The sequence below is a fragment of the Onychostoma macrolepis genome, chromosome 08 (assembly GCF_012432095.1).
Source record: "Onychostoma macrolepis isolate SWU-2019 chromosome 08, ASM1243209v1, whole genome shotgun sequence".
Lineage (NCBI taxonomy): Eukaryota > Metazoa > Chordata > Actinopteri > Cypriniformes > Cyprinidae > Onychostoma > Onychostoma macrolepis.
In genome coordinates, this window is record NC_081162.1 from 9781066 (window position 1) to 9794961 (window position 13896).

General features: G+C 37.5%; 1 protein-coding gene across 1 annotated transcript; it reads left to right on the forward strand.

Moving 5' to 3' along the window:
• The first annotated feature begins 548 nt into the window (after positions 1-548).
• Positions 549-11896, forward strand: rflna (refilin A). The gene is made up of 4 exons (XM_058785879.1): positions 549-798; positions 1635-1972; positions 7692-7801; positions 9409-11896. The coding sequence occupies exons 2-4, from the start codon at positions 1757-1759 to the stop codon at positions 9749-9751; spliced, it is 669 nt and encodes a 222-aa protein (XP_058641862.1). The 5' UTR covers positions 549-798; positions 1635-1756; the 3' UTR covers positions 9752-11896.
• Positions 11897-13896: the final 2000 nt, after the last annotated feature.

Here is a 13896-nt window from a genome sequence, read left to right on the forward strand (position 1 = left end):
GTGACGGTTTATTCGGGACACTCCCTGTTTCATGAGGTGTGTCCCTGTTTCAGCTGTTAGACTGACTGACTTAAAATGAAGTGTCCTCAATGCCTTTCTAAGCAGCTCATGGTTCTCAACAGAATTGCATTACATTACAGAGAATGAAAGCTGTATCTCTGCCAAAAACCTGGTCACCGTAATTTTCAAAAGTGTGACACACTAATCCCACAGTAACCCAATACACTTTCTCAAGAGCTGAGGCCAATTAAGCCCACAAATGTTCTTCAGAAATCACTGAGGTTCATTCCACACTTAATTTCAGCAACAGAAATCGATACTAAATTATTTTGAAATGTGTAAATTTATTTACACATTTCGAGCTCGCGGTTTGCTCTAAAAAAGTAATTTTTTTTTTTTTGCTAAACACTAAACTTTTTGCAAAATGTAGGTCAGAACTGTCAAATGCAGTTCTCCCCCTGCTGGCCGGCGCGGGTAACACAGCATCGCCTCGGCGGCTCTGTATTGGCTCCAGGCGCATAAAGGCTGGCGGTTAGTGTGCGCTCCGCTGCAGCCAGAGACACTTCTGCGCTTCCAGAAGGGCAAGAGACGCACAGAAGACACCGGCACCAATGAGCTGGGGACTATTGTGAGACTTTACAGGTTTTTGGCATCCTTCTCGCAATTTTTAAACTGTTTGCGAGGAAGTCATCGCGCCTGTTGTGGATTTTACTTTTTTTCTGAGATCATGAACTAAAGTGTTATGCGTAAAACTCTTCATTGACGGAGTTTTCTCCGGCGGAATTTCTAAATTTAAAGGTAACAAAAACTCTTTAAGGCATATTTTCCTTCTTCATATAGTCTAAATGTATAATAGAGTGCATTAAGTGTGATTTTTGTTTGTCTTTTAATTAAATAAGTACAACTCGTGTATGTATGATCCGGTAACGCGCAGGTTTGGGAACATATTCGGCGGTGTTTCGAAACCTAATGAGCTGCCTACCTAGGCGGTATTTTGGGCATCATGTGCGCGTTTGAACGTTCTAGTTGAGATTACTGTTCGAACGCGCTTATGATGCCTAAACTTTTTTGCCTAGATAGGCAGCACACTAGGTTTTAAAACTATTGTAAATATTGTAAATATTTTAGTAATTATTTTATAAAGAATTACAGCATTTTTTGTAAAAATAGGTAGACTAGTTGTCAGGGGGCTGTATCTCAGTAAACATATGGTTTTGTGTAAGTTGTCACGCATTATATTGGCATATACAAATATTATTTATGTAATAATAGTATTTTGGTGGCAAAAACAATAGTTTGAAAGACAGTTACCATTTACATTTTTGCTGTTTTATGTATTTCCTTTTTCATAACTGTTTTACTTTACTTCTGAGTTTCATTACTGATTTAATTTAGTTGAAAAACCTATAATAGACTGTTTAATCATAGAATCTGCTGTGAGGACTTACTCTATAGAGTGTGACAGCATGCCTTGCATTATATAGACAAGACCTAAAAGTTTGTGTCTATATAGAAACTGACTCTGAAAAAGAAACCTACCCTAAGAAATGGAATCAGAACTGACAACTGACAATCAAAAGTGACAACTAGCCCCATTCTCCCATATAACATGTATTTTAATACTTTTGTTTTAGGCATCTATTGGGACACCAGGACTCCATCTGCGTCTCTGATATGGGACTTTAGGTTTATATCTCTCATATCATATTTCCTGGAGTGAATTCGGCTGGTTTAAAACATTTACGCTCTTCCAGAAATGGTGGGGCATTTACATTTGCAAGCTATGGATGAGAGTTTGAAAGGAAAGAACCGGGAGGGACTGCTTGATAGTCCGGATTCAGGACTCCCTCCAAGCCCCAGTCCGCCCTTCTACTCTCTGTCACCAGGGATCCTTGAGTCGCGCTCTGGCAGCTGCTCAACCCCAAATGAGCTGCAAGGATACTGCAGAAAGGAGAGCCGGGAAGGCAAACTGGTATGCATTCATCTAATGAAGCCTTAGAGCTCAAATGAGACCCAAGAAGGCCATGTTCCTCAATCAACATCCTGTGCTGGCAGTGAAACAGTTTTCATATCAACCAATAGGTGCACTGATTTTAGGGGAAGGGTAAGGGTACTGCTTGTTGTGCAGGAAAAGGATGTTGATGCAGGAGCATGCTCTACTTGTGTAAATTATGTGCAGCATTTAGACCTATGCATGAGGACGATGAGTGAAAGAAATCAGTTTTAAAAGGGGATAAAACAATGAAATCAATAAACACAATGTATTGTGTTTGCATTTTGAGTAAGGTTATTTTGCACACACTTGTGACATTTGAACTGTGTGTTCATGTGTGGCTTTGGAGATATGAGCTGTGTGTCATCCAAAGGTTTTAGATCCAGTTGTTGTCTTCCATCAGTTTTGTCCTTTGACAGATGAACTTGCACCTTAAATGCACTCATTTAAGTCACTATGTAACAGAAGTAGTGGCAGATATTTTTAATATTATCTTGTTTGGTTGTTGATTAGGTGGAGGCAGATCTGAAATGTGAGTTTGAGGTTGATCACAAAAAAGCAATGGGTTTAAGTGGACTACAAAACAATTAGAAGGTCAATATTGTGCATTTAGAAAATAGGCATTTCATACTGATTTTAAATAATGCCATAAGTGGTAATAATACTGTCTGTTGTTATGGAAGTTGGGATTTTTCAAATTTGCTTCACTCGTATTCACTATGGATATACATTGACTTCAGTTACCCATTCATACTGGCAGCATTCAAACTGCTTCTGTATAAACAGGACAATTCGAAAGTCACGTGAGTAACCAGTGGTTAAATGAAGTAGTTCAATTTAAAAAAAACACGTTAGTATAGAAGTACATATGCAGTTCGTCATAAACACAAACAGACACTGTTGACAGTGTGGAGGCCAGGGACAAATAATGAGAAGTAATAGGGCAGAATCCTGAAATAGAAAGGGGTTCAGGTGCTCGTGCCTCTGGAGACTCACTCTAATGAAGCAGGGATGACAAGGAGCGACCAGAGAGAGAGAGTTTCTGTAAACAAGTTGACCTTGTGTTTGGTGAATGTGGTAACTGTAACCGATCTCCCTCTGTCCCTCTCCTCATAGCAACCCTTTTACAGCACATACACACGTGCAAACAAACAGGCAGTGCTGAGACACACACACACACATATATATATATATCATATACTGGTACAGTATTACTAGACGGCGCGTGTTCTTGTTACAGTATAGCACCGCACAAGTGCCTCAGCATAACACAGAGTCTTATTTCTGCCTCTGAAAGGTTGCATAGCACACTAAACTAACAGTGTCCACCTCTGACACAACCATCCATTCAAATCTGTATTGAAATCCTGGCAGTGTCTCAATACTTCAGAGTAACCACAATGCTAGAAGCTTCAGAGTAGCATAGAAAGAAACCTTTTCCAACACTTCTAGATGCATCTTCTAGAGCAAAAAAAAAAACGTTTTCCCTGAGAAAAACAAAACAACAGCTTCTTTTATTAAACAGATTCCGGTTTCCGCTGCTCGACTGTTAACATGCCCAAGCATGCCGCTAAGAGCAAGTATCTAAAGGCATTTTGAAGTGTATAAATGATCACTCAGACACTCCTCTTCAAGAAGCATGCATGCACTTGTCAGGACGCTGCTGCAATAAAGCGTCTCACTCGATAAAATAGAAAAGAGCAGCATGACTTTATTTGTGCAAAATGAAGTTTTTATGGTTTTAAGCAGTATGTCTTTAACACTTTGGAAAGCTCTCGTGCCAACGTAAACAAAACATCCCTCTGTCGCAGTTCTTCAGAATATGCTGTTTCCAAAATCCTATTACTTAAATGTATACAAATGTGGTGGAGCCTGCAGGCAACTTGCACTATATGAGGACCAAATGCTCTCTCAGAGTAGAAAAGAAAATATAGCCATACAAAGCCATCATTGTTTGCTGCACTTTGTATTTTCCATTCATGGCAACCTTGCGTTGCAAAGGTTTGTCTATCCCAGCATGTACAGTATATGCAGTATGCATGTTTGCAGAGGATATGTCTGTCTTTTTCCTCTCATTTTGTGGCTGCAGGTCTATTTCGAGAGTTGTGTTTGCATAACGTTAAAAAAAAAATCTCTCCAATCTATTTTTGTGTGGCAGGCCTAACAGCAGAGCTGTTGCAGTCAGTTGCATAAGAAACTGATGACCTCTGTTTGCTGATATTAAAATGAAGGGTGCAGTGGCACCTCTGAAACAAATGAGAACAAAAAATGCTTTATGAGAACGCATTAGGGATGCATGATAATAAGCAACTTTTCAACAGCTTCTGTTTGCACATCTAGATTACCCTTGCTGTCTATCTACAGCTCACTTGAAAGTTATTCTTTAAAAACGCTAATAATTTGATAACACTGTTAGCAATTGTATATTGTGTATATATATATATATATATATATATATATATATATATATATATATATATATATATATACATAATGCTATGATGCCTTTACTTTTAAAAACTGATTTTAGTTTTAGTGCTTTATGCTTTAGACAAAATAGTACAGATTTTTAATATCACTTTTTACTAGTTATGTTTTATTTATAGTGAGCTACTACCAAATACTATTCCCACTACTACTACTAATAAAAAGAATACATTTATGTAGTGCTTTCAGCCAGTATTGTAAAAATTGTATGCTTTAACAAAACAAGCAAACAAAACCATATGTCAAGCACAAGAGCAGGGGTGTCAAACTCAGTTCCTGGAGGGCCGGAGCCCTGCACAGTTTAGATTCAACCCTAATTAAACACACCCGATCCAGCTAATCAAGTCATTTAGGCTTATTTGGAAACTACATGGTATGTGTGTTGGGGCAGGGTTGGAACTAAACTCTGCAGGGCTGCGGCCCTCCAGGAACTGAGTTTGATCTAGACTGATCCATACCTTCACTCTGGCCTAGAGTGAAGGTATGGATCAGGGAAACAAAGAGATCATAACAAACACAAACACTACAACCGGAACTACAGACTAAAAATATATGAAACCAAACAAAGCAAAGATCAGTCAGACACCTCCAATGTGAAGAGGCAGCAGTGAATAAAAACATTGACTCAGGAAGTTCAGGACACTAGATGTCAATATAGAGTCCCAAACAACCAATAAAGAACAGCCCTGTGTCTGTGTCCAGCCTGCACAAACTGCATAAGGATAGGTACCAAAACCTGGTATTAAATGGGCCCCAGGGCTAAATTATGAAAGACTGTAGTAGTAGTACCGATAAGAACGAATGACTTTCGGTACTGAAGAAAATAAGAAAATACACAATATTTATTATTGCTACATAAATGTTGTTGCAAATTGTATCTCACCAACCATTTCTATATGCAAAAACATCATGACATTCATCTAGGATGCAATTTTGAAAATTCATAATCCAAAAGAGAGATCACACTCAAACACTAGTGGAAAAAAGGAAAAATCACTCATAGCTCTTGACCGAATAACTTTAATAGCTTTAATCAGCATTAATCTATCAATTTATACAGTGAAAACAATGCAGTGTTATTTTATTTATTATGTATTTTTATGTATGTTTTATCTATTTTCTATTGCAGAATGTGTTAGCCTAATTCTGTAATTTAGTTTTTCTGTTTAAAAAAATAACAAATAAAAAACAGTAGTAATACCATTAAAACCTTCTGCACAACAAGATATTTTTACTTGTACAAGTGAAGGTTTGACTAGTTAGCATGGTCCCGTTCGCCCCTGCTGGCAGATATTGTATCTGCATCGTCATTTATGGCCAGAGGCCTGTAACCATTATTTTTATTTTTTGAAAGTAAACTATCAGTTTTTATGATAGTAGATATTTTGCCAGTGTCTATATTTGGAGGGCTCTCTACAGTATCAAACTGACATGGTTTTTGCATTTAACACTGCAGTGATATCTAATATAATGTATTAAGTATAATACCTGGCTTTCTCTTGCTATTATAGACCTCCTTGGAAAAATAGTTAGACCTCCTGACCTAGTCAGTCAATATAGTGATGCCACTGTAATGTCAAACTCTCTTCAACCTTCAGCCTTTGATTAAGATACTGTTTGGCTGAGCCTGTTGAAGTGCTCTGTTCCTGCTGAGATCTGTCTCTAATGTAACCTTGTATAACGGCACAGTGGACACAGTATCCGTCCTGGATCTCTCTTGTACTCATATGGACACAGACGCACATGCTCAAGGGTGCGATCCCTTTCTCACTGGCCGCATCCATGAGACAACCAGAAACCTGTCATAAACAGCATATATGTTAGTAATGGGAGAGTCTTAATTTTCCTAATTATGTAATCACTTTCTTGGCTTAAACTGAGCCAGACCAACCTCTGTCAACTTGAAAAACAGATTTAAAAATGCAGTGCATCATAATATCATAACTAGATTGTGACTGAATGAGACTTTTATCCAACATTGAGAAACTAAATTTCTTAAATGGACTGAAGCAAAAACTGCAGATTAGAATGCGAGACTATAAAAGTTAACGTTTTCTTGATTTACTGGATGTGCCGGTTAAAAAATGTTCCGCTCGAGCTGAGGAAGAGCCCACGTTTCCCATGTCAGGTCAGATGACAGTTGGGCTGATGATACGCTGTGGAGGAATTGGGTTTTATGAGGTGTCAGAGACAGAGAGTGAGAAGCAGAGCGTGTATGTGCCGGACACAGAGGAAGGTGCTGAGCGCTCACGTGGTGTGTGTGTTTGATGACTGGAGCAGGTGGAGGCACATGACGCTCCAGCTCTACACACACTGCTGCATTGTCGCCGTTTGTCTGAGCACCAAATATATATCAGCACGCAGACAAACACATGCACACAGACGGCACTACTCCAAAACAACAAAAACTACAAGTATTAGAAACATTTTCACTAATTAAAAATAAATAAAAAAATAAATAATGAAATAAAATGCAATGTCAAAAAACTAAAAAATGAGAAAAATGTTGCCTTAAAACTGAAATAAAAAAAATATACAAAACTAAAATGACAAAACCACACAACAAAATTACTAAAACTAAACTGAAAATATAAAAAAATACTATTATGACATATTAATAATACTAAAATAATACTGCTTGAAAGTTTATCAGACCTCATAAAAGCCTGCTTATAAAATAATTCAATTTTCCATCTAAAATTGAAATAGTTGATTACAAACGCTACCTGAAAAGACCCAAACTATAAAGTACATTAGTGTTGACTGATCAAACATTTCATATTCAAACAGACACCAAAACTAGGCATTATAGAATAAGTATTCTGGGATTGTTGCACGTTAGATATTGCTAAAACGTTGCTTTGCTAAATGCTAAACAGTGCTCTGATTAAGAGAACAAACGTTAGAAGAGCGGTCTTCTATATATCAAGGGTTTATTTTATGATAAATGAAAACTAGCAAATGAAAATTTTGTGAGAAGAAGAGACCATAAAATGAGAAGAGACACACAAAACTAGCGCTTATATGCAAGTAATCAGTTGCTATGGCCAATGGTCAATTATACAGTGTAGTTATCATCGTGCATGCATGAATTGAGAAGTACTTCAACATAAAATGTATGAATATTTTGCCAAGGCTGAACATCAGTTATTATGGGTTGTAATGGCTAGCTTGATAGCTAATTCCTGTTTTTTTATGTCTTCCTGTGTAGCTGCCGTACTTGCTCCTGAACTCTCAAGGTCCAGATGCGAAGTCACGCATGTACCCTGTGGTCTATGGAGAGAGCATCGAGGTTAACCCAAAACCAGAAAAAGAGATCAAGTGAGTGTTAAATATTTTTGTGGTTGCAGGGCCATCCAAACTAAAGCTGGATACAAAAGTCTGAGACCAAACCAGTTTCCGTTTTGCACTTTTTCATTACAATTTACACTATTACTTAAGCATTTTGACCGAAAAGTTCAAAATTAAACAAACATTACAAAGACTTACAAAGATTTAGATCTCTTTTGCATTATAGGGATAGTTCACCCAAAATGAAAATTCTGTCATTAATTAATTACCCTCATATCGTTCCAAACCCATAAAACCTTTGTTCATCTTCGGAACATAAATTAGGAAATTTCTTGATGAAATCCGAGAGCTTTCTGACTCTGCATAGACATAGGGTGACCAGATTTCTCATGGTTCAATACGGGACGGGTGGACGGGGGTCTATATGATCACGATATGAGAAATTTTATCCCATAATATCTAAATTTTATATATACAGTTTTATATATACATACATTTTATATATACATTCAATATGTATATGTATAGATGCATATATATATATATATATATATATATACACACACACATACATACCCACATAAATAAAGAAGCAAATTACAAACCATAAGACAAATACGATAGATACAAATTAAATATAAAATAAACATGTAATAAACTATACATTTAACATATATAGTATACATTTATTTAACATCTTTTGTTGTTTGATTAACATTAATGAGACAGACAGGTATTTAATTAGGCTGCTGTCCCTTTAAGACCGAATGAATGTAAGATACTGACACATGTTCAGTTTTCACCCACTTGTTTACGTTCACTTAAGCCATAACAGACAGTGTATTTACGTGAGATACTCCACACGATGGACATGTTGACAGCTGTGTGTGTATTTGACAATTCAGGCGCAAGGAGAACCGATCGCAGAACTGCTGTTCACTTGATTCCGTGTTTCCCGCCTTCACTAAGTTGACAAAGTTATCTATAACGAATTGTGATTGGATGGTAGTTTTGTTCTACGACAAGCTTATCTTTTGATTAGGCTGTTGTCGCGTGACTGAACACTACTACTCTCTCTGATCACCCAGTCGTAAAGAAATTTTGAAATACGGGACTGTCACCCTATGGTCACCCTACATTGACAGCAGGGGAACTACCACGTTCAAGGCCCAGAAACGTAGTAAGGACATCTGTAAAACAGTCCATGTGACATCAGTGGTTCAAACGTAATTTTATGAAGCTACGAGAATAATTTTTTGTGTCCAAAGAAAACAAAAAAAATACAACTTTATTCAACGATTTCTTCTCTTCCAGGTACATTTTTGAGTGAACTATCCCTTTAACTCCACAAGTTTGTGTAAATCCTGAAGATCATGTTCTCCATCATGATTTGAGAAAGACCAATGAAAGAACATCTGACCATTTGTACAGGGTTATATGTCACTTATTTGACTTGTGACCTAGAAATCGTGCAGAATCAGAAAGGTTTCTGCATTATTTTGTATCATAACATTTCTTTAAACTTTTACAAAACCCGATTTCCAAGTTGGTCTCAGACTTCGATTGAACATTCCCATATTTTCCTCTTATTTACATAATGTCTAACTCATGAATTCTTGTCTTTTGACCGCCGTCAGGTTCAACTCTGCGGTGAAGTATGCTTCAGGCAGACACTTCCGTGACCAGGTGTTCTGCGCCCAGGTCCCGACCGCCACATCCTTCAGCGAGACGGTGGTGGCCGTTCAGAACTGCACATGGCGCAGCTACAAGTCAGAGGTTCACTTCCAGCCACGGCACAGACCGCTACACTTCCAAAGCACGACCATCGTGTACCCCAAGCACACCCAGAATACATACCGCACCACGCTGAACTACAACGGCAACAGAAACGCAGCCGGGCGCCGGCGGTTTGTGTCCACAGTCAGGCTGGAGTCCACCGAGGACGCCAGTCCATGCATCATTTACACAGAAGACCTCTGAGAGACACACATGAGAGACATGTTATCCTTCCCAAAATTCAAAAACTCCCTTTGGTTAGAGAGCTACAGTGAGAGTACATGGACTAAAACCCTGATTCAATGACGGATGCTCAGTGAGGGCAGTGAGGGCTCATTTTGTTCTTTTGCTTCCAGTGATGGTGGAGATGAGCTGGAGTTCAGTGTGTGTTTGCGGTCTTTACATGTGTTTTACGTGTCAGTGATGTATTTATGTACATCTGGAGTCGTACCAGTGAGATGGAGGGAAAAGCATTTGGGGCAAAACAGTTTCTGCTGTTTGCTGATTCAGAGGCCCGCAGAATTCTACGAAAGATCTGCAGATTTACACAGAACTCAAAAGAATGTCAGTTAAAAATTCCAAAATTTTAAATCACAATCTTTTTATTAGTCGTTATGCGTCTGGTACTAAAATTTTGCTTGGTTTCATTTTTTATTTGAATACTTTGGCTAATTTGATAAGATTGTAATCCAAAAATAAAACCGTAGGACTTTCATGCATTTTTCCATTTTAATTATACCATAAAATTATGCCAATATTCCCCTCAAAAATGTAAAAACATGCTGAGTCCATGCGGACCTACTTTATCGTCTTAGTATTGCTGATTCTTACAAATGCTCAAACAGGAAAGAGTTCATAATGAAAACAAAATGCATGAGCACATTATATGTGGACGAGAGCACAAAGTCATTAGACCTTAGTCAGGTTAGATGCCGTATTGAATTTAATACAGATGTCAAAGATTAAACGTGCTATCCATGATTAAGGTATATTTGCATTAATCTGTAGACTATCAGAACTGGCTGAGGAAATATAAACTGTATTTAAGTTGCACTTATGGAAAGTTGTTTTTTTGTTTTTTTCTTTCTGGCTGTAAATGTGTTGGTATGACTAAGGGCAAATCAACGGGTAGGAGCACTTGAAAGGTTGGACCAAAGATTCTGTAAAATTCAGAGAAAGGGAAATACAACCTTAAATATTTCCTCCCTTTCTGTTTGTACCTCAGAGAACGGAACGTGGAATAATTTCTTGCACAAGAGTTTCAGAAGCCGCCCGACGTGCTAATAATTCAGTGGCCAAAATAAGAGCTGCACTCACAGAATGACAGGAAACAGAAGATTGTATTTGAAATGACTGGACAGAGCATGTGTTAGATGAGAGAATGCTGGATTTGAACAGAGACGAGGTTCTTTGACCTCCTGAAGACTGTACTGTTATACTTATGATTGCACGGTTAGATAATGTCAAAGGTAACGAGTCATTTCTGACTTTGTTGGAGTCAGTTTGTCTCAGCCAAAATCTAGATTGCATTTCCTCTTTCATGTATAACAAACTCTTTTGTGGAGCAGAGCTGTTGTTGTTTAGGGAGGCGATGAGATGTAACGGAGCGGTGCGCTGAGAGAGATTTAGATGAGCAGTAAAGCATCATGTCTGTCTTATGTCTGGACTATATGCTTTCAGTTCTGTAAAGCTGAAGTGGGTTTTGTAAATTTAGATCTCTTACCTCATTCATTTTCTTTTTTTCATTTCTGATTTTATATAATAGAGATCTTCTGGTGACTGAAAATAGAAAAACAATGTATGTTTCCGTCTGGTATGTGGATGTGTTTGAGTTTCGAGAGGAAAAGCTTGGCAGTACAAATCAAAAGAGCAACGTTTAACTAGTGTAATACAGGAAAATAGTGCATGTGTATTCTATGACACGATGAAAAAATCATCAGGGGTTGATAAAGGATGAAATTACAGGAATGCATGACCGATAAATAACTTCCTGTTCCCTCAAGATGGACATTTGATAAGCTGATAGAGGAATTTTAGCAATGTGTTGAAAGCATATCTAAGGGGAGCCGTTTTATTTTTTCCTCGTGTATGAAATTTTATGATTACATTTGTTTGGTGTACAAATGCTTTCCGCTAACAGATGGATTTTGTTTGATTTCCTAACACGGTGATTTGTGTTTCTGTAAAATACTTTCCTGTTGTATATGTGGCATACAGCACTCGTAATTCTCTTTATATTTTTGTATAATTCCCAACTTAATGGTCTTCTTTTGGACAGCAGATGAGAAAATAATTTAAGAAAAAAAAACCTGTATATCCAAACCGATTAAATAAAAGCCCCAAACCCTGCGACGGCTGTATGTTTGCCTTCTTTCGATAAACTCTGGATGTTTAATGATCTGTGAGGTAAGAATGAGTCTTTGTTTTCCATGTACATTATCACTTACAGAGCACTTTCCAGCCAGGTCAAATACTTTCCATCTTAAGATGAAAAACCCTTCCACCATTCTCCTATAAAACTGCCAGCCGTGAGAGAGTCTTTTTGGAGCGTATATCATTTTAATCCATGCATTCAAGCTTGCTTTAGGCTAGATCTCATTTACAGGAGTAAAGGATTACATGAAAGCAGACATTAAGTACATTATCATAAGGTAAGTGTATGTTAAAGCTACACACAGTATATTGCACTGAACAAGTTTAATACAGTAAATGCAACGTTTATTTTACATATTCAAAAATATGAGTTGTATTTGAAGTCAGTTTCTGCTCCTGTCTCTCATGTATGTTTCTCTCCTGCTTTAACAACAGATCAGATCGCCTACTCTTTCCCAACGCCTGACAGTTTTACTTTCAAAACAAAGTTCTCCAGTCTAATGATTTACAAACATTTGGCGAATCGTCTTGACGGAGTCATAAAGGAACTGGGACTGAACAAATTGGATAGCGGTTATTTGAATTTGCTTTACAGGATGGAGAGTGTGCTTAAATTAAATGTCTCCGCTTAAATTGTTTCCCCACTTTATTGCTATTAAACATAAAATGTTGCATGTTTTCTCTCCTCTGTGAACAGTAAGGCACATAAACATAAATCATACCTAGTAGGCTCCTAAAACAGACATTTCCCATTAACACCTAGAAGAACCGTGATGTTAAGGCATAATGCTAATATCGTCATCTCAGTGGCAAAATGTTTCACAATTTACACGAATACCTCAAATATTGTAATTTTACATTTGTAATATACGAATTAATACAAATGTGTTACGTTTACATGTTATATAGACAATGAAGATTTTTTTACTTTTGTGACATCTGTGAATGTATTTTCTTGGACTGAAATATCAAGAGCAAAATACGGTAATATTAAATATTTAAAATATATTTTCAAAAATATGCAAAAAAAAAGATATAATTTAAAACATTTTTAGTAAATATATTTATGTAAATCTATCATATTTTAGCAAATATATTTTTAAATTATATTTCAATATTATATGCTAATACTACATTTCTGTGTGATGTTTATTGGGGGATTGTTCTGCCTCAAACTGAAGAATGTTCAAAATAATTCCTCCTTAGCTGCTTTTCATTCTTTCAGCAGCATGAAAACAAGTTGTTAAATAGCCTTTTGTGATAAATTAAGAGCTGCAGCAAACAAAGAACTTCAGCCTGACTGAAGCCTGAGGTCGTATGAAGGCCAGCAGCGCCCTCTGGTGCTCAACACGTGTCCTGATGCCTAACAGATATAATGCAGTGAAGAGATGCATCAGCTGCTGAGGCTGCACAGTAAACATATGTATTGCTGCTGCTAGCTGCTAGTAATCAATTCCTACACCTTTTGACAAGTGAATTTCCATAATCTTTCACTTAATGTATGACTGGATTAGTTGTTAAATCATTTTATAAAGATTACTGAATCAGACTCGAAATTTCTATTTAAATTTCTAGGGAGGGGGGGGGGGGCACTTTGATAGGCTAGCTACACTGCTTCAAGTCAGATGCTGATTGGTCTACTCAAATCCAACACAACTTTATGCGCGCGCCCGTGCTCCTCAAATTAATTGTTCCATTAACGGTTTAAATAAATAAGTTCGTTATGAAAACTGAGGGGGCACAAAATCTTTCTGAGGGGGCAATGCAAAAGTCGCTGCTAGTGTGAACGCAGCTTTAGGTATAAACGGAGGTCGGAACCAGCTCCAAATGGGCGGGTCAGCTGCAAATGGGTGGGATTTATAATATTGTCCAAAACAGACCCTCCCACCTCTGTAATAAACACGGAGATGGTCCCTTCCGAATTGGTACATGAAAATCGCAGAGGTCAGGTGATAAGAATCGAAACTCAAACGTAG